General features: G+C 40.6%; 2 protein-coding genes across 6 annotated transcripts in view; both read left to right on the top strand.

Moving 5' to 3' along the window:
• LOC117455998 (rab GTPase-activating protein 1) overlaps positions 1-25,607 on the top strand; it is a 64,094-nt gene that overhangs the window by 18,814 nt on the left and 19,673 nt on the right. For 4 of the 5 annotated variants that reach the window (XM_034095693.2, XM_034095690.2, XM_034095691.2 and 1 more), the window contains 8 exons: positions 1,301-1,411; positions 2,268-2,334; positions 2,421-2,523; positions 3,001-3,170; positions 3,409-3,571; positions 4,969-5,062; positions 6,436-6,586; positions 24,491-24,604. In XM_034095693.2, the coding sequence (XP_033951584.1) occupies positions 1,301-1,411; positions 2,268-2,334; positions 2,421-2,523; positions 3,001-3,170; positions 3,409-3,571; positions 4,969-5,062; positions 6,436-6,586; positions 24,491-24,604 (973 nt within the window). The remainder of the gene's footprint in view (positions 1-1,300; positions 1,412-2,267; positions 2,335-2,420; positions 2,524-3,000; positions 3,171-3,408; positions 3,572-4,968; positions 5,063-6,435; positions 6,587-24,490; positions 24,605-25,607) is intronic. The other variant, XM_034095692.2, reaches the window with a different exon arrangement.
• LOC117455999 (probable G-protein coupled receptor 21) lies at positions 14,538-20,213 on the top strand. The gene has a single exon (XM_034095694.1). The coding sequence runs from the start codon at positions 15,465-15,467 to the stop codon at positions 16,689-16,691; it is 1,227 nt and encodes a 408-aa protein (XP_033951585.1). The 5' UTR covers positions 14,538-15,464; the 3' UTR covers positions 16,692-20,213.

Raw genomic sequence — 25,607 nt, 5'->3', positions numbered from 1 at the left:
TCACAGTAGACGGACATTCTGTCCTTACAGATTAAAAACACAATCTTTTTCTCACATTGATAAGAGCTCACACCGTTTGTGTGTTTGCTCTATTCAGCTCATCTTCCCTGACTTTTTCTTTTTTGGTTTCCCGTTCTGAGTCACTTCTGTGTTTTCACAAACAGCCCTAGATAGTCTTAGTTGGAAACAAAACAAGCAAAATTAGGCCTGTGGTTACATTTAACTGGCACATATTTCCCCCTCATTAGCTGTAGGTTGATTATTTTTTAGTGTGCTGACTTCCAAGCAAACAGCTCTCACATGCAAGCACACATTGACTCTTTTTGGGTGGAAGAATTTATTTGTAGAAGTAAAGCATAAAAAGTATTCTCTATAGAAACTGTATTTAGTATAATATCTGGAAAAGCAGAAGTATCATACATTTTTTTAAGAATATTGTTTAATAGGGTGTTGCCAATCCAATGTATCTGCAGTGAGAGAACCTGGGGTAAAACCATGACTTAGTTGAATAGTTGACCATGCTGTACATTAACTATTCACACAAAGGCACATTTCTGTGATCTGAGCACTGCCTAAAATTCTTCAGGAACAAAAAAAATACCTGGAACACTGCCAGGTTCCAAATGTTAACAATAGATTTCAAATTGATTTATGGATATTTTTCCACTGAAAAATCGTCGTGCTTAAGTGTTTCCTCATAAGTGTATTCACAAGAAGGTTTGGGGAATGTTGAATACTGTTTCTGTCTCAAATCTGGTTTATATCCTGCTCCTAAAGGTGGGTAATGTCATTTATTTGCCCTCATTGGTCATGTGCGCTTTTGTGTGTGTTGGAGGAGGGGCTCTGTAAGGAAGTGGCAGATTTTTTCCGGTTGTGTATTTTAAATTCCTAGCACACTCGAGCTAGTTTCTCCAAAATTACCTACCCCACCTTTAAAGCAGAGTATGTTTAGAAATGGCTCTTATTCCCATGTTTACTATTAGTAAAGTACATGGGTTTACTCTAAATATGAGTCAATGTCTTTAGTTATTTTCCCTGTTTGAGTAATAATTGCTACATTTCATTGGTAAAAGTTAAACATGAAACTGCAGGATTATTATTTCCCTTTATATTCATCTGTGATCAAATATGACCTAACATGACTTTAATTTCATTAGCTCTCTTAAATGATAATGAATCTTCCTTACTGTGTCATTTCAAACCATCACTGTGTCTGCTGCATCATTTAGGAATAATTATGTCACATGTATCTCTCTTCTTTCTATTAATGATCTTTTCTGTTCTTCTTTCACATATGTAGTGCTGTAGCAAAGGACAAGGACAAGCAGAGCTTCAAGCTGCGTGCAGGAATGGACAAGAAAATTGTCATTTATGTCCAACAAACCTGCAATAAAGAACTGGCTATTGAAAGGTAAAATAAAGCACAAACACATCACTTTGGTGCATCCTTAGAGGAACTGGTTTAAAGTGTTGTTCTCATTAACCAAGTCAACATCTGTTATAAAGACAGCAATGCTTTCAGGAAACCTGTTCAAGTACAACAAGAACGACAGATATGAGTTTTAACAACAAAAGCATGCAGAAGAGATTTGATATAGATGAATGTTAACCCAAGGGAATGCAGCAAATGACTTAAAACATGTCACTTAGGCATTCTCCTGAAAGATAAATGTCTAAGGAAAGAATCCATCTTACGTTTGTCAGACTAACTGAGATTCCTGTATTTGCGTTAAGTTGAGATGTGTCAGCTTAAAACACAGCCGGCCATTCACTAGAAAGCAATCAGTCATCTTTAATTGATAAACACACACCGGTGAACATTTGTTACATCCGTCTGTCGGCCTGCGTTTTAAGTGTTCCGGCACAGTTTTAAGACTGTGATTGATTTGAGTCTGTCCCAGAGGCTCCTCATTTTCCATGGTTTGATCAATCTGCTGAAGTGTAAACATTCCATCACCTTTTTAGCAGACTTCCATTTTCACGGTGGTTTGTTATTGTTAGATGAGCCCAGAGAAGGTGAGGATTGAAGGGCTGTGTTTAATATTCTCGATGTTCTGGTCTTCGTTACAGGACCAGCGCAGGAAGCTATTTGCGGTAACATGTGATGTTTATCAACTGGTCGTACTCTATAGAGGGATTTATTGTTCTGTGTCTGGCTCTCGCTCTGGTTTTTTTCCTTTTTTTCTTATGTAATCCTATTCATAACACTTTTTCTTCTCTCTCCTTGTCGTGTGTGTGTTGTGTGCTTTCATGTGTGCCCCTTCCAGGTGTTTCGGTCTCCTGCTCAGCCCTGGGAAAAATGTGAAGAACAGCGACATGCACCTGCTAGATCTGGTGGGTGACCGTGTATATGTGTGTGTATGTATGTCATTTTGTGTTTGCGTGTGTTTGCTAACTTCTTCCGACTGGTGCCCCTTCAGGAGTCGATGGGAAAGAGTTCCGACGGGAAGTCTTACATCATCACAGGAAGTTGGAACCCCAACACGCCTCAGTTCCAGCCTGTGAATGAGGAAACGCCCAAAGGTGACAGCCAAAGAAATGTAGAAAATTCACATAAAACCGATTTTTTTTAAAAAGTTATTATTTTCATGGTTTGTTGGCTCAATTAGTTTTTTTATTGAAACATGTTTTTACACAAATATTTCACTTATTTCTAAGTCCCAAAATTCAAACAAATCCGCAAATCAAGCTGTTAAAGAGCAATGTATGGACAGTGAACTGAAATAATTGTCTAATATAGAAGCTACAATATTTGAACAGGTCACGTATAAATATATCTGAAAAAATAATAAGGACAACCAAATGACTTAGTGCTTTGTAACATACTCGTCCCTCGCGCCATACAACATGCACCGCCATTTCCTTTTCATACACAACAAGTCCAGTGTTCCCAATAATCACACAGTTGCAGGGTTTGTTTCAATATGAATTTGTTATTGATGGTGAAAAGAAGAGAATCATCCACTGGGGATAAACATTTGGACTATTTATTTTTACCAGACAAATTCATGTACATGACGACAGCAGTGGACCTGGTGATCACAGAGGTGGAGGAGCCGGTGCGCTTCCTGCTGGAGACGAGGGTCAGAGTCTGCTCCCCAAATGACCGGCTGTTCTGGCCCTTCAGCAAGCGCAACTACACTGAGACCTTCTACCTTAAACTACGACAGGTATGTCAGGTCGTGGCACGATTTTCCATTCCAACGTCCCTGTGACTTACACCAAATAACTGCTCTGACCTAAAGTATTTCAAAGCAAACCACGGTTTGCTTTGAAATACTGAGATTGTGTTATATTTGAAAAAAAGAATGAAAAAGCACTGTATATCTTTACCATTAATCAAAAGAGGATCTCTTGACACTTTCTTCTGGAGTTTATCTGATGTCTCTGTAATGCATTTCTTTTCAGATGGAGCGTAAGGAGCGTAAGAGTCCTGCCTCTGACACACTTTATGAGGTGGTGAGTTTGGAGAGCGAGACAGAAAGGGAGAGACGGAAGACCACGGCGAGTCCCGACATCATGCCCACAGGTACCACGGTCCCTTCTCCACCTGAGGATGATGAAGAGGAAGGTGATTGGAAACCATCCTACTCAAGTCACTTCTTCTGGGATTATTTTTTATATTAAAGACACACAAAAGCAAAGATAGAAAATTATTTAAAAACGCACTCCAGATATAGCAACGGGTATACTTTGCTTTTATAAACCATATGGAAATATTCTTTGCAAACACAGGAACCACAGAAGAAGTTTGACTATAAGAACCATATGAAAATGGTTTGAAGATTTAAAACCCTCGATCACTTAACTGGCAAGATAATGCAAACAATTTACTTTTGTACCCGCTAATGATGAGCCATTGTGCTGCCCTCATCAGCATTGACCTCAGGAAGAAGCACCTCCAAAACACAATGATAAAGTAGAAGCATGCAACCCAGCTGAATTATGCTTCCTCTATTTTGCGCTCTCCATTAACATACATAACCTGACCTGATGACTGATAAGACAAATAAGAACTCTATCCCATGGGCCTGAACCAGATTTAGACTTGAGTTAGAATCCTGTGGGAGATCAGATGCTGTGTGAGGGAACTGTTTGTGCTGTATCCACACAAAGTACAGTGTGTGTGTGTGTGTGTGTGTGTGTGTGTGTGTGTGTGTGTGTGTGTGTGTGTGTGTGTGTGTGTGTGTGTGTGTGTGTGTGTGTGTGTGTGTGTGTGTGTGTGTGTGTGTGTGTGTGTGTGTGTGTGTGTGTGTGTGTGTGTGTGTGTGTGTGTGTGTGTGTGTGTGTGTGTGTGTGTGTGTGTGTGTGTGTGTGTGTGTGTGTGTGTGTGTGTGTGTGTGTGTGTGTGTGTTTGTTTCTGTGATTTTCTGTGATTGTGGGAGACAGAGAACATAATTGAGGTATGTTTTGTATCCGTTCTTATCGGTTGGCTGCTTGGTACAGTATGAGCTCTCTATGTGGACGGCATGTCCATTGAATGCTCCAAGCCTGTTTTTGTTATTATTGAATTGAATACCAGCGTACATACAGTATAAAGAGTCCCCTAATAAATACCCTTTTAAGCAGACCCTAAAATGTCCATAGGATATAAAATCCCACACTTAGGTATGCATGTGGTTAAGCAGATAAAACATGGTTAATAAAGGGAGCTTTTTCAAGATGAATGTTATTATAGCTGCAGCTCAGATCAAACAAAAAATACATGATTACACAACTTCCAGCCTGGGATATTCAAATTGAATTACACATCTTCAAATAAGTGGATTTTGTACATTTATGAATCATCTTGTGTGTGAAAATCTCTCTGAATGAAGTCCTTAATACCTTAATTATTTAATGTCACATGCATCCACTCTGGTTAATTGTATCACATTTGGAAAAGTAAAAGGACAAATATAAACATGTAAGAATTTAAAAGGAGAATAATGGATGTCTCTTCCTGTCTGTACTTCCTGTGTTTTCCAGATAATGATGAGCCGTTACTCAGCGGCTCAGGTGACGTCTCCAAGGAGTGTGCAGAGAAAATACTGGAGACCTGGGGGGACTTGTTAACAAAGTGGTAAGACTTTGTTCAAATTGTTCTTCTTCCTCTTCTATTGATTGCACACAGACACACATTTATTTTTGTATGCTTGGTTTCCCTTATGTGATAGAAGGAGCAGCTCGAAGGAGTCCTTGATTAGCAGCGTATTAAGATGACTACCCTCTTCCATTTCTGCATTTATCTTATAGTCAAACACTTGGGCTGAACTGAAGTAAAACGGCCAGAAACAATGGCATCTTCAATGTAATTATACTTATTAATAATAACATATCTTGAAGGTGTTTACGATGTTGTTTGATGAAGCCCAAAGTTGAAATGGGGCTATTTGTCTCAGTTCTCTGAAAACATAATACCGACATACAAATAGGAATCATAAGACTATCCTTTCATAATACCAGGCTTTGTGCAAGTGATTGGTGACTTAAGTTTGTGTGAGCCAGAGTGTGTGCTGTGGCATTGTGGGATGCAGCGCTCAGGGAGCACAGAAAGCCCTTTACAATCGTATGCCCCTAAGGACCAGGCCTGGCATTACTTACGTCACACCTAGTACGTACACAGTATACTTTTGTTCCCTTTCTTAGTCCCAAGATAAAATGTCACGTATTGCATAACCTGGCGCTCGGAAACAAATAAACCAAGCAAACTCAGAAAATAGAGAGATAAAATAAGAAAGTCGGGGAAAGTGAAAGAATAATCAGGGATTCAGGGGATTTCTGTCAACTCAAGTCAGGAGAGAGATGTCAGTTAGATACTGTGCCTCCTCTTCATGGCAGATACTTGAGTACATTTTAATTTGCACACGGTATAAATCAATTTCTGAGATGGAGTGTTTTGCCTTCAGCTTCGGCATTTCAATGTGAAGATGAGGAAGGAAGGAAGGCTTCAAATTGTGCCTCTGTGTTTTGTTGCTGTAATTCTCTAATCACTTATTGTCTTCTATTGTCTATTGTTTTCCCTTCTTGCTAAAAATAGTGCAAAAACTAATGTAGAAGTGTCAGAGGAAAAAATGTGGGGTAATAAAGTTGAGAAAGGATTTTCGGGACACATAAAGTCACAAATCACATTGTTTCTGTCAAAAATAGCACATTTTAAAACAGTGCCATTTGAGTGTTTGATTGATAACATCCCCTGGTGGGAAGTAGGGAAGAACTTTTGAAAGACCTCTATGCCTGTAAATCCTTATACATGTCGTTTTAGGTGATACAATCCGGCAGGACACCCGTGGAGATGATTATGGTCCATTTAGTCGAAATGAAGGGTCATTGACAACTTTGTTTTTGGTAGATTTGATAGGCAGGTGTGCCCACACACATTGCAGCCTGTGACATTAAATGTGTATCATTTGAAAAACAATGGTTCCTCTTCTCCTCTCCTCTTTTCTCTTTTAGGCATTTGAACTTATCAGTGCGTCCCAGGCAGCTGCCAGCTTTGGTGCGGAGCGGCATCCCTGAGGCGCTCCGTGGGGAGGTGTGGCAGCTCCTGGCAGGCTGCCATAATAATGACCACCAGGTTGAAGAGTACCGCACTCTCATCACAAAGGTAAGACCACGCAAAAGTATTGTCTTTGTGAAGATGGCTGCGACATACTAAAGTCCCATGATCCTCTAATGTTGGTGTAAACTGTCCTTCGAGATGATGACTCATACACCAGCTCCCATCATTTAAGGATGCATCAGAGCGAGGTGCGCTCTTTTTGATCATTTCAAATTGGTCAAAGCAGAAGCCATCACTGAGATAGATTTGTAAAGCTTTTATAGGTTGGACTTGTCTGTTTTTGCGTTTTGATCTCCTATTAATTTCTTGTTTGTGTTGTTTTGTGCTGGGAGGAGCACATGTGTTTCTGTTTTTGTCCTCTGTGCTTTTCAAAAGTGCACCTCAGGGGTCCCTGATGGCCCTGTTTCATGAGTTTATCTCTCATGTGCTATACACTTGTGATGCTAGCCACTGTCAGGTCATGCCAGCTGATGACCTTGGGCGTTATGCAAGTCAAAGGTTTATGCAAGGAAACATTTCTTGTGTATAAATGTTACTTTTAAAACTCGTCATCCTCAACTTCTTACAAAAACTCAATACTTTTGTGGAAGAAGACACACACTCTAAGAGAAACCTAGAGTCATATTTCATGAGGTTTGATTTCAAAAGGATTCAGAAACGTGCTGTTTTTTGCTAAACACAATGTCAGCCCTGAAATGAGCATAATCATAATTGTTTTAATTATTATGATTCACTGCATATGGGGTTATTTTCAGCTTTGTCACAGCTGCTTGGCCTTCTTATTACCTTCGAATCAGAATCAAGTTTATTGCCAGGTACGTTTACACATACAAGGAATTTGCTTTGGGGTCTGGTTGTGCGAACATAAACAATTCTAAGAAAATACATTTGAAGAACATATTTAGCATTAAAAAAGAATAATAAAGACAATTATTTACACCAAATGAATCTTAAAATATACAAAGAACCTTAAAGGCTAAAAAACTAAAACACTTAGGACCAGAGGTCGCGTTAACCGAATATTCTTTTTTAACAATGACGGACAAATCTGAAAGCCGTCTGTCATTTTTGATGGATTAGAACAAACTCAGAACAGCGCCACAGTTTCCTTGCAGCGAGGCGCCGGTGTTATGCCGTGTTATGCATGCCCGCCCAAAAGGAAATTATACAGTTTCCAAACCTAACTTTGCCGAACAGAACTGTGAGTATTTGCTTTACGCTGTGCGCGATCCCGCGAGGTGCAATGGGCATGCATAACACGGCGCTAACAGTCCCCCGTTGACAGTTCACGAGCGTGCTCTCCCCCCCTCCCCCCGGCAGAGTTGTGTACAGGCCGACGGGTAATAATGGATTTTGACGGAAATGTTACGATCCTGCCCGTCAAAATGACGGGCAGCGAAAACGTCTAGCGCAACCTCTGCTTAGGACAATGAATACATGGTAACATATGGCAAACTACAGTGAATTCTATTTTAAAGTGGAGAACCTCTGCCTATTGTTCTTTTCTGCAGACCTGTGTCTGTGTGTTTAGTCAGAGATAACAACTAGTGTTTCAGTTTGTTGCTGTTTCAGTTTCATTACTGTGTGCCTGTGTAGGTCTCTCTATGCGGCCATGTGTTTTGATGGTTTCCCCCCCCCGCCCTGCGTGCTGAGAACAGTGTGTTGGTCTGTCATTTTTTGTTCTCGCTGCAGCTTTGTCCACTGTTCTTATGTAAAGGCAACATCCCCGGGCAGCTAGCTGGGTCCCAGGTGGTGACAAGATGTTGGTCTTGCCCTTTCCTCCCTTCTCCTCCTCTCTGCTCTTCTCCCCCACTCTCTTTTTCTTCACCCTCTGTGACCATTTTTCCCTCCCATTTCCTTTACTCTCTTACTCTTTTCCTTTCTCTCCTTTCACCACCTCTCTTTTTTTTTTTGCTTTACATCTCTCTCTGGCATGTGACCTTGGAAACATTTTGATATTAAAAGTTTAAAAAAAACTCAAATTGAAGTTTAAATCAAAATAGCGTAGGAGCCACGTTATGAACATGGAGAGTATGTAGGGAATCTCAACTTTCACTCAATTCATGGCAACAATAACAACGGATCACAATGCCACTGTATTGATAGCAACCATTGGACAGAAAGTTGGATAGGAATTTATTGCAGAAGTAGTAATGCATTCCAGGTTTCAGCCAACCAACACACAGAGAAAAGTGTAACCCGTGCAGCTTTATCTGCCTCTGACAGACAGATTTGCGTGTTTATTTAGTCTCCGCTGAGCAAGACGGTGGCAAAGGTAGCCAAGAACAGTTAAAGGACAGCAAGAGGATTCATCTTATTCAGCACAATGAGGAATGCACAGCGTAAAATGTGTATTGATCAAATAGAACTAAGACACAAAAAGACTTTATACAAACAATTAATTTGAAATAGATTATGTTGAATAGAGTATTGAAACACATTGCATAATTGTACTCTCAACATTGAGTGTTAATTAGGAAATAATTAAATTAATTAACGTTGGTATTGTTCCTGGTAGGAAGGCTTATCTTCTCATGTGCTCTTCTCAGCGCTGTTTTAAAAATGTGCACACATACCATACTCATGTGCCAGCTCCTAATTAGTTTTGTGTGCTTTCTGTATTCAGCCTCGTGTGTGTGTGTGTGTGTGTGTGTGTGTGTGTGTGTGTGTGTGTGTGTGTGTGTGTGTGTGTGTGTGTGTGTGTGTGTGTGTGTGTGTGTGTGTGTGTGTGTGTGTGTGTGTGTGTGTGTGTGTGTGTGTGTGTGTGTGTGTGTGTGTGTGTGTGTGTGTGTGTGTGTGTGTGTGTGTGTGTGTGTGTGTGTGTGTGTGTGTGTGTGTGTGTGTGTGTGTGTGTGTGTGTGTGTGTGTGTGTGTGTGTGTGTGTGTGTGTGTGTGTGTCCTACCCCTCTTTTGTGCCCTATCCCTGTCTGGACATGGTGTTCACCCACACATCTGAATGCATGGCATTGATGGACATTTAACCGATCCTTTCCCGGTGGACCCTAATCATTTGGTATGAGGGTCCCTGCTGGTGCATACAGGAAGTACCAGTCCAGATTTGGCATCAGCTCCATCAGATAAACTGAGCGTACAGGCTTACTAAGTCTGTTAAACGAATAATGTTCATTTTAAAAGCAACGTGACACAACGGCAGATAGCAGTTGAGCGGGTGGCGATTTACTTATGACCTTGAATGCTGATTCACCACTTTAGCTCATAATCAGTGTAGTTGGTAACCATTGTTCTTAAATATGTAATCCTGCACAACATCACAACCGTTTGATCCATAGAATTTCCAAAAAAAAGGGGAAAATGTCCATCACTGTTTCTTCTTAGTCTAATAATACAGTGTTAGATGATATAAAACAGATACAATCAGGAATTCTCTATTTCCTGTTATTTTTGCATTTATAATTACTTTTTATTAATAGATGTCTTTATTGAACAAGGAACATGCATACAAATACATTAATTTCAAAAAGAGAAGAGCTGCTACAGTATATGCTTGATGATGGTGTTGTGTTATAAGGTTACTTACTGCATCACATTCAAAGGTATCTTACCTGCAGCTGGGCAGACTGTAATGTCTTTAAAGATGTGTGTATTTGAGCATACACACATACAAATAAGTGTAGACACAAACGTGATGAGATAAACACAGGCCTGAGCCCCTGAACTGCTTCGCCAGCGTCATGTGGAGAGCAAAACAAATGCTCATATCTATCTATCTGTCTGCCTGTCTCTGTCCGACCCACAACATGACCTGTATGCCTGCCCCCCTGTCTATCTGTCTGTCTTTATTACCGTTAGTATTTGTGTGCGCCTCACTCTGACTTCTACCTAGACCTGTTTGTGCTCCTGTCCACTTGTGTGTATCATCTGCTTGTTCATTTTGTGTTTTGTCTGCTTGCCTCTTTCTAGCCCCTCTCCTGTCTTGTCTTTTCATTTTGATGTGTCAGCTTGTTCTTTGTGTGCCTGTCTGTCTCTCTGTCCCATAGGTTTATGTGTGCATTGGTGTTCGGCTAAAATGGAAATTCTTTTAGATGATTTTGTACCCGAGGTTGAAGCCGGTTTCCCAAATTGGAAATTACAGTGAATGCCAGAAGGAAGAATCATTTTGAATGTCAACATGCTGGCATCTTATTAGAGCAATGTTTTCGTCTGCGATTATGCAACAACTGTCATCCCCACCCTTACATGATGTTGGCATTTACTTCCTAGCCCCAGGCTCACAGGACAGACCACAGAGATACACACTAATCCTCAGATATTAATGATAGTTCATTAGCTCTCCATTTCTTTGACATTCTTTACATTTCTATTCCTATCAGGCAATTCTCAGATAAGATATGTCACCAGCTTCATTCCATATTTGTTTATGTTATAATAATAATAATAATAATAATAGATTTAATTTGTTAGCGCTTTTACAGGTGCTCAAAGACGCTTTACAGATATAGTGAAGAGAAAATAAAATAAAATAAAGGAACAACAAATAAATATATAGTTAAAGTTAAAGTCAAATAATACAAAAACAATCACACATTAAAAGCCAGATTGAAGAGGTGAGTTTTTGTGAGTTTTTTGAAGGTGGTGAGGTCAGTGCAGTCTCTGATGGGTTGGGGGAGTGAGTTCCAGAAGGAGGGGGCAGCGACGGAGAAGGCTCTGTCCCCCCAGGTCCGGGGATCGATGTGGGTGGGGATGTATAGGAGGTTGGCTTCTGATGAGCGGAGGCAGCGGGAAGGGGCGTGGTGGTGCAGCAGGTCTGTGAGGTAGGGGGGGGGTGCCTGATTGTTGAGGGCTTTATGAGTAATGAGGAGGACTTTGAAGTCGATTCTTTGACGGACGGGGAGCCAGTGGAGGTTCTGGAGGACGGGAGTGATGTGGTCTCGGGAGCGGGTGTGGGTGAGGAGGCGGGCAGCAGAGTTCTGGATATGTTGGAGTTTATTGAAGAGGTTGGATGGTATATCACACTGACTTCCTTTTATTATATTTATATAAACAACAAAATGAGGATTATAAGGAACGTGATGTTGGATGTGAATCAGATAGCAGTCAACTAGTATGGCAGTTATTCTTTTAATGGTGTTTTCCTTTGTTTACAGAACAGCAAATGTTTTTATTTCTGTTGTTGCCAAGTTTGTGTGAGCTACTGTGAACAGGACTCAAGCTACTGTGAACAGGACTCAGATGTGCTCAGCCTGGCATGCAGGTGACAGAGCATCTCCATTCCTCCTCGTTCTCACAGCTTCCTTTTATTTTCTTGTATTTTTTTCTCTCCTCCTTTTCCTCTTTTCACCTTTGATTGGCTTTATGTTAGCTTTCAGGCCCTTCCTCGTCCCTTTCTCCTATCCTCCTCTTCTTCCAAGCTTTCCGTGGTACTGTCATCTATTTTTAGCTCCACGTGTGATGGGATGAGGAGGTGCGTGAAAGCATGGGAGTGTGTTTGGATGCAGGGAGGAAGGTGCAGGCTGGTGTGTGTGTGTGTGTGTGTGTGTGTGTGTGTGTGTGTGTGTGTGTGTGTGTGTGTGTGTGTGTGTGTGTGTGTGTGTGTGTGTGTGTGTGTGTGTGTGTGTGTGTGTGTGTGTGTGTGTGTGTGTGTGTGTGTGTGTGTGTGTGTGTGTGTGTGTGTGTGTGTGTGTGTGTGTGTGTGTTTTGTTCTCCATCACGCTGCACCAAATTGCCCTGCTCGAGACGCACTGCTGTCTTCAGGAAGCCATTAGGATGAGGATGTAGCGGCACTAAATCTGGAAGAGATTACCATACACTTAAGTTTCTTATTTTAACACAGGATTCTGAGTAATTAAATGTAATCAGCACATCATATGATCTAAAAATAACCCAGTTGGTGCTTATTCCAGCACATATTCAGTAAGCTCTTTACAGAAGGGCTGAAGGCAACTTCCTAGCGTAACCTTTTTAAGAGAATTTAATAAGAATTGTTCAACAGAGCCCTTTACAGACCTGCAATGAAAAGCTAGTTGTTGATGTTTCTGGAAGAGAGATTAAAAGATGTCTGAGGTCATACGGTGGTATGACTGACTTAGTGGAAACAACTATCCCGATAAGTGGAGGCACAGCATCTGCTGATGCGTGCAAAATCAGGAGCAGGTGCACATCTGCTAAGCTAAAGGCTCTCAGGCCAAATAGACAGAAGGACATGCGCGCACGCACGCACGCACGCACGCACGCACGCACGCACGCACGCACGCACGCACGCACGCACACACACACACACACACACACACACACACACACACACACACACACACACACACACACACACACTCTTTCAACATTCTTGTATAAATGCAATCTGAGAATGTTTGGATCTTGTCTGTTCCTTTATTACAGATAGCACAATGGCTCTGGTTCAACCATAAGAATACTTTTGTGAGAAATGAAATAGTTGTCAGTTTGATTTGTATATTTTAAGTTTGCGTGCAGTTGTATCAACATGGAGTTGTAAAGTTAAACAGAAAAACACATCTGAAAAACCCATGTGTACAGTTATACATTATATCAGTAATAAAAGTAGACACGTTTGTAAGAATATGCTTAATCATATTTACGTAATGCAGGGAAAGCAATATGTACAATTTTACAGTAATAATGTTTACGCTTACAGTAACTGGAACTAGACGAATGCACCTTGGCAATATCACATTTATTACGCAGTGGCGTTTTTTACCCGAGCAATTCTATATGGTTTATTTTTTATTTGATCTTATCTCTGTATTTAATCTTAGGTTTTCTTCTCTAGTTTTAAAAATATGTTCATATGTAAAGCAATGCATTCCGTAAGTTATACTTAAAGTGGCCTTAGAAAGTGTTAATATTAACACCACTATATTTGTGTTACTTATCTAAAGGTTGCTAAACTTTCTCCGTCGAACTACGCCTTTAAACTGCTCCTTGGTTTGCAGTTTGCACCTAGAAGGAAGACCCAGTTACTAAGTGAATAATTACCTGCTGCGTTATTGAATCATCTGCTAATTAAACACGGTCTGTGGGCGCAAATTATTTGCTCTGTGCTTTCATGTTTATTCATCTGTCTCTCAAGTCTTTTTATTATGTATTATTATTACCAGTAGATTACAAAAATAAGAATAGATTAATTAGAAAACCAGAGCAAACATCTTGATGGATTCTCTCACAAGAAGTTGAAAGATTATCTGTTAAAACCTCTTAAGCACGGCGGTGCCCCCCCCCACCGTTTTTTTTCGAGACTATGTCTCAGGGCTTCTTAACATTTATGAAACTATTAATGTGTAGCACCAGATTAACGGGAAGAATCTCAGCTAACTTAAGATATGAACCATTTTTACCAACAGAAAACACAAGGGTAATACCAAGCCTCTGAATTAGCACTAAGCGAAAAAATGCTAATGCACTTTAGCACAGAACTCAAAATAAAGATACCCTTATTACTTATCGAAACTGCACATACAATATATCCGATTAAAGCTGAGACTCCACAGATTATTTAAATATTACGTTTATTTAACCTTTGCGCAGCATTAAGCACATACTGTATGTATCATGGTCAACATGCTGCTGCCAAGATGCAAAGCGACAGTGGGACACACTGTCCTGTTCTGTATATCCTTGGTTTACAATTGGATTAATAATAGAAATATATAGAATAGTTATTGTTTCCCTGGAAAACAAATACAATGCTTTTTTTGCACTATAGAAAGACAATGTCCATTCTTACAGCTCAAAATGCCCTCTGGGAATGAGTCTGTGGACAGCTTGGTTTACACTGAATGTTGCCTATTTAAACAGTGTGACACCGCATGTTTGAATCCTGATTATGAGAGACACTGGCATTAAAAAGAAAAACGGGGACGGGTGAGAGGGTGGGGGAAGGAGGCAAGCCTTGTGCCCTTGCAGTTGATCATTGGTTAGAGCCACAGGGAAGGGGAGGGGTTTCAGTGCCACTGTTTCTGTAGAGAGAGGCAGAGGGAATGAGAAAGAGTGAGAGAGGCAGCAAAGGAGGATAGATGAACACGGGGGGGGGTTCAAGCATCGGTATGCCTGCCTACCTCATTTCCAGTCCAGACATAGTTCCTGGTCCTCCGGATAGAAAAATCAGCTGAGGTGTGTTTGTATGTGTGTGTGTGTGTGTGTGTGTGTGTGTGTGTGTGCGTATTTTAAACATCAGTCACCCCGCACACAGCCTTCATCCTCTCAGCTCACGGCATTCTGCTGTGATCTTACTGCAAGAGGACCAGACAGAAACTGAGACAAGAACAAGCGGGCATGGAAGAGTGCTGAAAAGAAGGTAAAGGAGAGGCAAGAAACAAGAGGAAAAGAAGAAGAGGAAACAGGAAGAAGTAGCCGGAGGACAGCAAAAAAGGACATATCATGCTAAATATCTTGTATCCTCAATTTCTTTACGCTGCACATTACGCAACAATGTCTTCTCACTGGAAGCTGTGATTCTGTGGACTAAAGACAGATAAGAGAGAGCTTCAATCTGTGCTTCTGCAGCTGCAGCAGATGTTGAGGACATCCTTCACTTTATAGGGAGCGGAGGCATTTCGAGCGTGGACTGGAATTCCTTTAAACAAAGTCACATTTCGTCCTAGATATTTTCCTTTGTATGCCTTCAGTTGGGAAGTTTGCTCGACCAAGAAAAGAAGGAATACACATGTTTGTTTTTGTGCGTTAATCTGTTTTTCGCTGGTGATTTCTGTATCTTTGTATAAAACCACCAAGGACAAGCCCAGGGGCTGCTTCACCTTTTCCCGTCCTTTTTCATCCCTCCTGCATTAGAAATGGCAGATGGCATCAGTGTCTTTATGGAACCGCAGCATGGAGCTTTTTGTATGGACTGAAATCGCTCTGCTTAGTTATAGAGGGTTCTTTGGTTCATCGCACCCTTAAAGGGCCCCTCAGCAACGTATTCCTGCCCAAGATGATGAATTACTCCCTGGATCCACTGAACCAAAGCTCTACTGACCCGTCAAACTTATCTGCTCCCTTCTGCCTGCTGGAGATAGGCTATTCCCAAATTTTCACCGTCTGCCTCCTTGAAGTCTCGATCATATGTTTGCTCACTGTTCTTATTATATGTGGTAACCTTGTGGTGATGTTTGTGTTTCACTGTGCACCCTTGCTTAGCCAGCACACCACTAGTGCTTTCATCCAGACCATGGCATACGCTGATCTGCTGGTGGGGGTCAGCTGCCTGTACCCCTCCCTGTCCCTGCTCCATCACCTCCAGGGCCTCGACCCCAAACTCACCTGCCAGGTGTTCGGCTACATGGTGTCTGTTTTGAAATCGGTTTCAATGGTGTCGTTAGCGTGTGTGAGTGTAGACCGCTACGTCGCCATCACACAACCTCTGACTTATGCGTCTCTCGTGACACCGTGTCGAGTGCGATGCTGCATCGTGCTGATATGGTTGTACTCTGCTCTGGTGTTTCTCCCGTCTTTTCTCGGGTGGGGGAAGCCCGGATACCATGGTGATGTGGTGGAGTGGTGCGCAATTGAGTGGAAGACTAGCCCGGCTTTCACCACCTTTATCGTTGCACTGCTCTACGCCCCGGCTGCCCTCACCGTTTGCTTCACCTACGCCAACATCTTCAAGATCTGCCGACAGCACACCCGGGAGATCAGCGAGCGCCACGCACGTTACCGACCCCAACAGCTGCAGGGTCCAGGACTGACTGTTGGATCTGCGGTCAAAGACAACAGCGCAGTAGGGCACTTGCCACAATTGTCTGAACCACAAACATCCCAGCCCCAGTATCAGCAGCCCACATCAACATACCCGGACAAGCGATACGCTATGGTACTGTTCCGCATTACCAGCGTGTTTTACATCCTCTGGTTGCCCTACATCCTCTACTTTCTGTTGGAGAGTGCTGGGATCTACCACCACCCTGCAGCCTCATTCCTAACCACATGGCTTGCCATCAGCAACAGCTTCTGTAACTGTCTCATCTACAGCCTCTCCAACTCTGCTTTCCGGAAGGGCCTCAAACGCCTCTGCTCCTTCTGTTTACATGGCAGTGGTCGTGGCTTTGGGACTGGGAACACCAAAAAAGCTTTTGTGGGTTCTGTAGAAAAGGGATGTGGAGTTCCCGGGTATGGATACGGTCATGGGGAAATAAGTATCGGCACAACATGTCATGTGTAGGGCACACCGAGAGGAAGCCTGAGTGTTGGCATTTGAACTTTTGAACGATGTGATTGCTGTAAAATGTCTCTTCTTTAAGCTTAAAGTGGAGGGAAACGATGAAAGGAGGCGTTGATCTGCCACTGCTGTTTCTGTCGCATTTGGAGGTTACGCAGGCATCCTTTCTGTGCACGCCACAGCTGGCAAACACAAAGAAAGGGAGTCGAGAGCAGAGCACTGAAGTAGAAAAGGCCTTAATAGCCTTGCAAGGTGTTTTAAAATGGCCAAGAAAACCCAGTGTGCTGTACTGTGTATGGACAGAGGTTATGGTTGGAAGGGAAGAGACAAATCTGTCAAAAACCAATGGAGAAAAAACTATTTTGAGGTTGAACATTTTCTTTTACTGGAAGTGAATCCTTAACTTATTTTGCCAAAAACTTTCCAAGAAAGGTTTGCTGAAAAGCTCTATGTGAAACCCAATAAGTAGCACAGTAGGTTAAATGCAAAAAAAGAGATGAATGCAAACATAAAAACAGTTGACTGCTGTGTTTTTTTAAGTGATGTCCGGAGGTGAACTGCCAATAGCAAGCTCCTAAAATATTTTTGTACATGCTCTCTAACTCAGTATCTATACACTAAAAGTAGTCCAACAGTGTGTCTGTGTAACGTGTTTTTGTTTTGTGTCTTGTTGACTGAAGGGCTGAGCCTAGTCAGTCGGAAAAAAATGAATAGAAAGTATGGAGGTCTAGACCCTGTGCATGTGTCATTTTCTAAACTGATTATGGCAACTTCATGACATCTATCCTTCAACTTGAACAAGATAATATGTCAGAGAGTGTTCTGATAGTTTGTTCTGATGGCTGGCAGTGCTCCAGGTGTGTTGTGCTGCATTGTGGCTGGGTGAATAATTTTCCCGCACACAAACACAGGCGATTCAAATGTAAACAGAACAGACAAACGATCCATTCATTCTGCCAGAGGGCCAAGCAGTGGTTAAACTCTGACCTCTGTACAGCACCATGAACATGAACTGACCCTCACATCCCTGGTGTTCAGAAGCATGTGTGTTTGTGTGTGTGTGTGTGTACACAAGTGTCTATGTGCACGTCCATGTGTTGTAGTTTATCCCTTGTCCCCATGTGAAATGTTGTGCGTGGTTCTCATTCTTATCTGTACATACTGTGTTATAAAATTATGAATCATGATTCCTACTTTGAACCATGGAGACTCATGTCACAGTTTATTTAGGTGCAGATAATCCAATTTAATCCATTGTATGTAATCTACCAAAGACATTTTGATAGATACTCTAGGATGATATCTGAAGTTAGTAGAATAAACGTTTTTCTTTGTACACAAATTAGGTCCACTGCACTGTGTTGGCTCAGTGACGCCTTGCGCGCACTTTCTCAGTATACATTGATATATTGTTGCCTTGATATACAAACGAAATGACCGGGGATCGTTTTTTCCTTATTTCTTGGGAGGGCTTAATATGTATACGTGTGACTGTTCTTAGACATTTAAATGTCCTTGGAAACAAAATGAAAAAATATACATTAGCCAGCCTCGTTTCCACGCTCAGTAAAAAATAGCATGACCACCATTGGTTGTGTAAAATTAAAGTCATTTTTAAATATTCACTGTTACACCAGCTGCCCTTTTAAAAAAATCTTTACAATCATTGTTTCTTCTGTAAACTTCAAAAACAAACCCACTTTTAATTTTGTGTGCATTTTAATTTATTTGTTTGTGTGTGCATTTTTCTGTACAGTATGACTGCGTGTGCTAAATGCGACCATTGGCTGAAGTGGACTGTTAACGGTGTTTAAGCAAGGGTGCTAACAGAGTTCCCCTGCTTAAAAAGCTTCCCTCACTTTCCTCCAGTATACTGTATGTTGTGAGTTTATGTAAGTAAAATGGCGGTAAATCCACATGTTGTCTTTAAATGTTATGGCTGTCACCTGTGAAGCATTGCTACGTATTGTAATTATTCTTCTTTGTATCACTTTTGTTCAGAAAAGGTGTGTGCAAAAAAGCATGTACAGAAATGGCGTATTGAATGTCTTGATTGTGAAACTACAGAAATTAATTTTTGTAAAATTGAGGTCGAACATGCGGATGTTGTGGAGTAGGTTTAGTAGAGTATTGTTATAATAATTGAAGCTGTGTCTTTATTTAAATACACTTTATTTTACTTGGACAATTTCTACTAAGATGTTGAACTATTGTACAAACAGATTACTTTGAATATGAGGTTCACCACTAAAGATGTATAATTTCCCACAGCTGTTAATGGTACAATACCCAAGAAATGTGCAAGATGTAGGGCAGAGGGTCTCGAGAAACACTTGTGCCAGAACATGCAGCATTAGCCTTCACACACACGCATTCCCTTTCTCCTGTGGGAAAACAATCGGCTCTCACGGGAACAACACTCTGGTAATGGCTGTGTCAAGTTGCAGTGTAATGTTGGGTAGGATTAGAGATTAAATGGAGAACATAGTCATGATAGGGAGCAATTATGACGAGTGAGTGCGTACTACCAATTATCAGTGATACTCAGTCGATAACATGAACACCATCTGCAGATAGGGTTTTTCAGGTTTGAAAGTATAAACATAATTATCTATTATTGTGTTTTCAGAGTCCTTATATTATGTACTGTTGTTCATTTTAATTGTAGGCCCTTTAAAAGTTTGAGGATTGCTGCTGCTTCTTAATCTTCCTCTTCTGGCATCGTATCGGTTTGCAAACAGCTTTAGTTGCAGTTCCACTCAGGCTACCCAGAGGTGCATCTGTCTGAGGAACAAGCACACTATACCTATGAAATCCGATTTGAGGTGCACATTTGTATCAAGAACATGTTGTTCTCTCAGAAAAATATCTTATTTAATTACCAACACAATGATTTAAACCAACTGAACGCTGGTTGGTTATTGTATCTTAGACCATTACCCTGAACTGGGTCCACAGTCTCACTCTTATCGTGCACTTTAACACACATTCCCACAAAACCACTTTTCTTATCTTATTTTTAAATTAGTATTGGAAAACATTTTCTTTGTGTTTTTGTAAGGCTCTAAATAGGCCACAAATTACCCCCACTAAAGTCTGACTCATGACCCAGCTGTTCTGTGTAACAGATTATTATCACATTAAGACAACCTGACCACTGTAACAAAATCCTGTTCTGGAAATATCCAAAAGATGCAGAAATGTCCCTCTGTGTTTTTCCTCCACACTGGTAATGCTCACAACAATGGGGCCTTTCAGATTGAGAAAGTTAAGCCATTACTCGGTTAGATGATAAACCATGTCATGTTTCATGCTTCAGGAGTGTTGCATTTGTAAGGTTTTTGTAAAATGTATGCTTTTTATAGTTGGAGAATGTTTGGGTAATGCAAAGGTTATATGTTACTGTCTCTGTGAAAAAATGTCTAATTACATGATCCTTTGTAGGTGACCAGCCTATATGAAATTATAAAATGTACATATTGTGTATCTGTACTGAGAAAATAAATGTAATGTTATGTCAATGTATTCAAACGTACTTCTTCCTCGTGCTACGAACACAGGTATTGGGCACCATTTTCTTTTATTATCAGATTCTCTAGCCTCCCTCAGGTGAATTGCCATAAGTAACCTCGACTGAAGTACGTTAACAAACATGCCTTTGCACAGTTATATTTAGTGAGGGGGAATGCTTGGCTAAACACAGCTGGCTGAAGATCAAGTAGTGTTGTTCTTAAGAAAAGCACTGCATTTACCCAGAATTTCCAATTCTTGCCAACATGTTCTGTATCGGTACAGATAAGAATAAATTGTTTCAATGTTAACCTGCAGTAACTGTATTATAGCAGCACCATATTTGTGCAGGCGGTTTTTATGCTGAATTTGCGTGCTCACGAAGCTGCTGTGGGAACTGTTGGTGACCTGGATTGGAAAGTACTGCCATGAGAGAATGCAGGCCATTGTAGTGTTGTCATTGTGTGTAGCATGTGCTGTTGTCATTACAATTTACATTACGTCTTCCTCTCTGTGAGCCCTGTCCTGATCAGGAACATATTCTGCATGCTCTCCTTGTGATGGAGCAGCATACCAGCTCGCAAATGGCTCAAAAAGTAGGGCATGAGACAGACGATTAAGATTTAATGATAGATGACGTTTAGGTAAAGAGCGGCTCTACGGGTAGCTGGAGCTCTGTCCGTTGCAAATTATTCTCGAGGACAGACTGAAGAAATGACTGAATTAATATAATTTGTACTTTCTTTATTAAAATAACAGCTCAAAATTGTTTTTGGTGACACCATCTGGCAAGGCTGTACTTAATTATTAATTACAAAGCATTAGTTACTGTCACATTCGCTATTTCTTCTATAATTTAAGGTTGAATTAAGTGATATAATCAAAGTACATCACTCAGGCTGGTGTGTTGGGGAGGTTTGTATCGAGCTTGATAAATATCACCCCGTGTTCTCTTGGCATCTCAGCGGGGTCCTTTAGGAGCAAAGTAAGAATAACAGAATGACATGTCAAGCTATTGTGTTGAGTCAGAGAAAATCAGGGACATAAACAATGGAGGGCTAGCTACTCAGCCTTCCCACGGAAGCCCTGCACCGGTACTTTATTCCTAGCTTTAGAAACACACACACTAACGCACACACACTTGCTCTGCCATTTTTGGTTTCCCCCACAGTAAAGACTACTTTCTTATTGTATCTCTGTAAGAAGACCATTTTTTGTTCCTTGACCTGCAATCAGTTTATAGGTGTTCTTTGATTTCGCTGCTGTACTACTCTTGACAGTTACGTATCATTAACAGTAAACCGTGCTTTGACGCATCAAAATTGGTTGTTAGTTTGTTTTTTGGGCTAGCGTATCTGCCACCATATTTTAAGTTGAATATAATGAAAATAGAGGGAAGTTTTTTTAGACTGATAGCTTGGGGCTCAGCATGACATGTCTCTTCATCGCAATAACCATTAAGTCTTGTATTGTAATATCAACATTAATTAAAAAACATAACTTTAACTTTAGGCATATTCCTTTAATGGGATGTCATTAAATAATTAATGTCAGACTCTCCATTTGACAAGTCTGTCTTCTTGTTTTACTTCGTAGTGTAGGAATAGCTATTTTTCCCGCCATTTTATCAAGCTTTCCCCATACAGTCTGAAAGGATTTGTAGTTCAGACAATAGAAACATCCTCTCTCTAAAATGTAGTTTTCCAAAGCTGAAAAACAATGACAAACATAAACTGCCTATACTTCATTTTCAGGTGTTTGAATATAACTTAAAGCTTAATTCATATGTATGTTATTATCTCTGTCATCATTTCATTTCATTTCATTTCAAACCTTTATTTAACCAGATTGGTCCCATTGAGATCATAGATCTCTTTTTCAAGGGAGACCTGCAGCATATAGGTTCCACATGAAACATAAAACAATAAAGGACATTATACATTATATTTACAGGATACATAGTTATAGACATTTACAAGTGCCCATTGTATCAGCAAGCATTTCATTTACCCTAGCTTTAAAAACATGCAGAGGAATGAGATTGCTCAGTTTCAATTCTTGCTGAAGATTGTTCCAAGCAAGTGGAGCTGCGCACATAAAAGCTGTCTTACCTGAGACAGTCCTTGCTCTTGGCACATCTAACAAGACCACATCATGTGACCTCAGACAATAGCTGCTTGCAACTCTCTGTGTTATCAGAGAGCAGATATAATACGGGAGTTTACCCAACAAAGCTTTATAGATAAAAGTGTACCAGTGACTGAGCCTCCGTACAGAGAGTGATGGCAAACCTTCCTTGGTATACAGTGTACAGTGATGAGTAAGCGCTTTACAATTTGTGACAAATCTCAGAGCACTGTGATACGCAGCATCCAATTTGCTCAGGTAATTGGCAGGTGCATTCATATACAACAAATCCCCATAGTCCAGCACAGGTAAAAAGGTCACAGTGACTAGCCTTTTCCTGGCCTCAAGCAAGAAACAGGACTTGTTTCTGAAAAAGAAACCTAGCCTAACCCTCAGTTTTTTTAGCAGGTTATTGACATGGAGTTTAAAAGTGAGACAATCATCAAGCCAGATACCAAGGTATTTGTAACGGGCAACAACTTCAAGTTTTGTTCCTTGCGTAGTTACAATATCTAAAACAGGCTCTGGAGTCTTTTTAGCTTTTGAAAAGAGCATTACCTTGGTTTTCTCAACATTTAAAAGAAGCTTTAGTTCAGAGAGCTGAGTCTGAATAGTGTTAAAAACAGCTTGTAATTTAACAACAGCCTCTTTAATGGAGGGACCTGCACAATACAATACATCAACTGTGTTCTTTATACTGTACATTTCCTAATGGGACTAATAAAGGTTTTCTTATTTTGATTGTGATATACATTTCCTCAGAGATACTTATCTTCTCCCATTCTCTCTTTCTCGTAATGGCTGGAGTTTGCTGTCACACTTCCTATACAGTGGACATGTTTTCTCTGCCCTCTCACGCTACCCTCTACCAAACCTCGCTTTAACTGAATGAACAGACAGACAGAAGGGAAGCTAATTGGCTATTATGCCAGAGGTCTTTGTACATGCTCTCAGCACTTCAGATAAGTATGGCTAAGTGGTGTTTGTTTAAACATGGATCCTTATCATTACTGAGCGACTGTGGCCCAGAGTAATGAGCAGCTCTTCACACTGGACGCAGTACCAGAGCAAGTAACATTTCTCATTGTTTTTGATGGTTGTGGTTAATTGCCCGTTGATCAACTAATCGATTAATCAACTCATAATGTCAGCTGTAGTAAATTAGACATTTTTTAGTAAGTCTTAATGTACAGCAAAATACCAAATATAGATACAAATCAGAGGAACAGATTGCAAGCTGACCAAATGTTCTCAAACAAAAAACATTACTCACACTTCAAATACACTGAGCATCAGTGATGGAATTAGGGATGATTGATCTCAGCTAGTAGAGAATTCACTGATCTGTATTGGTGGTTATTCCACTGTGTTGTGTTTTGTCATCCCAGTGGAGGGATACCCCACAGATATACATTGCCTCAGGCTTGTGTATGTTCTGTATGAAGACAGGGACACATCTCTGCACTTGTGTCAATATATCCTGACGTATGTATTTAGCCATGCTAGCCGATAAGGCCCAGGATCTTAGTACACATGCATAGCAAAACAAAACATTTGATCCCATAAGTTATGGTTCAGATAGCTCTGGTTATTTTTCCATCAAAAGACCATGTTGATATAAGGGGAACAGTTTCAGAGATGTTCCCAGAACTGAGTGCAAATAGTGATTTGCATTAGGGCATTCAGTTTTTTCTGAAAAAAGTCAACTGAATTTTTGTCCCACACACAGAAAACTTGTATGTTGAATAAAGGTGATAAATAAGAGTCTGCTGCATTTGTGCCATATCATGTCATTGATTAGTTTCCCTTTAATGTTATTTGTATACAGCTTCTCAGCGCTCCTTTATCTTTCTTCAACTTTGCTTTGGCAACCTAAAACGTTCATTTCAAGTTTTACTTTAGAACTAAAAAAGGACAGAGATGACACATAGAGATACAGGGAGAGAGGAAGTACAGTCTGTACTGTCGGAGAGAACACCCTGTGCTACTAGTAATTCATCTCGACTCAGACGATAAATCCTTACAATGTGTTGCCAGCACATACTAAGGAACACTGACCACTGCTGGGCCTCTATGGTATATTTTTCACAGTAACTTCTTGTGGATTCTTTTGTAGCTGAATCTCCCTATCTGTGACAGCCCGATGTCCTTTGTGTCATTGTTAGGAGTCCCCCCAGGACAGTGCCATCACCAGGGACATCAACAGGACGTTCCCAGCTCATGACTACTTCAAAGACACTGGAGGAGATGGACAAGACTCCCTCTACAAGATCTGCAAGGTGGGTCACACAAACTCGAATGGGATATTTAAATATTTTTGTTAAGTCATCACAGGGCAAGTATGGATAGAAATATAGTATACATGTGGATCAAAGCTATGCTAAAAGGCTCAACAAGAGCTACATCTGACTGCAAAAACAAGCATGTGTTCCCTTCCTCTGAACTTCACTCTGATCCACATAGACTGCATTTCCATTTAGATTCAAATGCCTACATCAGTCTTTTCTGAAACTTGACTTAGACAATCATCTATTTAAGATTAAATTAAGTCATTTTGTGAAACACTCACAATACAGAAGTGCAACTCAAAATACATCTGTAAAATATTAAAAACAAAAACCAGCCAGTAATAACAACATAAATAACATGTCTTGAACCCAATCCATCATAGTGACAAACTATACATACATACATACATACATACATACATACATACATACATACATACATACATACATACATACATAGTGATCATATACCGTACAACCTCTGTTGTGTTTTTTGTGGGGACATTTTTTGGTCGTGATTACTAATAATTGGCCTTTTTTAATAGCACTAGAGTTGATTGCTATAACCAATTGTAGCAATCTTGATCTTAAATAGAATCAAATGTTCCCCTGGAAACTGTGTCATGTCATCTAAATGTCTTGTTTTACATTCTGATGACAAAGTTTGCAGAGCAGTAGTGAGAGTTGTCAGAGCTCAAGGAAACTCGTAATGGATTTACTGAACAGCCACTGAGTCTCTGGGCTCAGCGAGTTCAAAACAGCCAATGCTCATCTAGAAATGAAACACATTTTTGAAGAAAACACACACACACACACACACACACACACACACACACACACACACACACACACACACACACACACACACACACACACACACACACACACACACACACACACACACACACACACACACACACACACATCCACACTAGACTTTACTGACATCAATATTGCTGCACAGCTGAGCAGAGCACACGCAAATAAACAGAAA

Source organism: Pseudochaenichthys georgianus, chromosome 12 (genome assembly GCF_902827115.2).
Source record: "Pseudochaenichthys georgianus chromosome 12, fPseGeo1.2, whole genome shotgun sequence".
Taxonomy (NCBI): Eukaryota; Metazoa; Chordata; class Actinopteri; order Perciformes; family Channichthyidae; genus Pseudochaenichthys; species Pseudochaenichthys georgianus.
The sequence above is the reverse complement of the archived record's forward strand: the minus strand, read 5'-3'. Positions and strand labels throughout refer to the sequence as shown.

Coding starts and splice junctions, on each gene's coding strand:
- LOC117455999 (XM_034095694.1), top strand. CDS start 15,465: ATGATGAATTACTCCCTGGATCCACTGAACCAAAGCTCTACTGACCCG.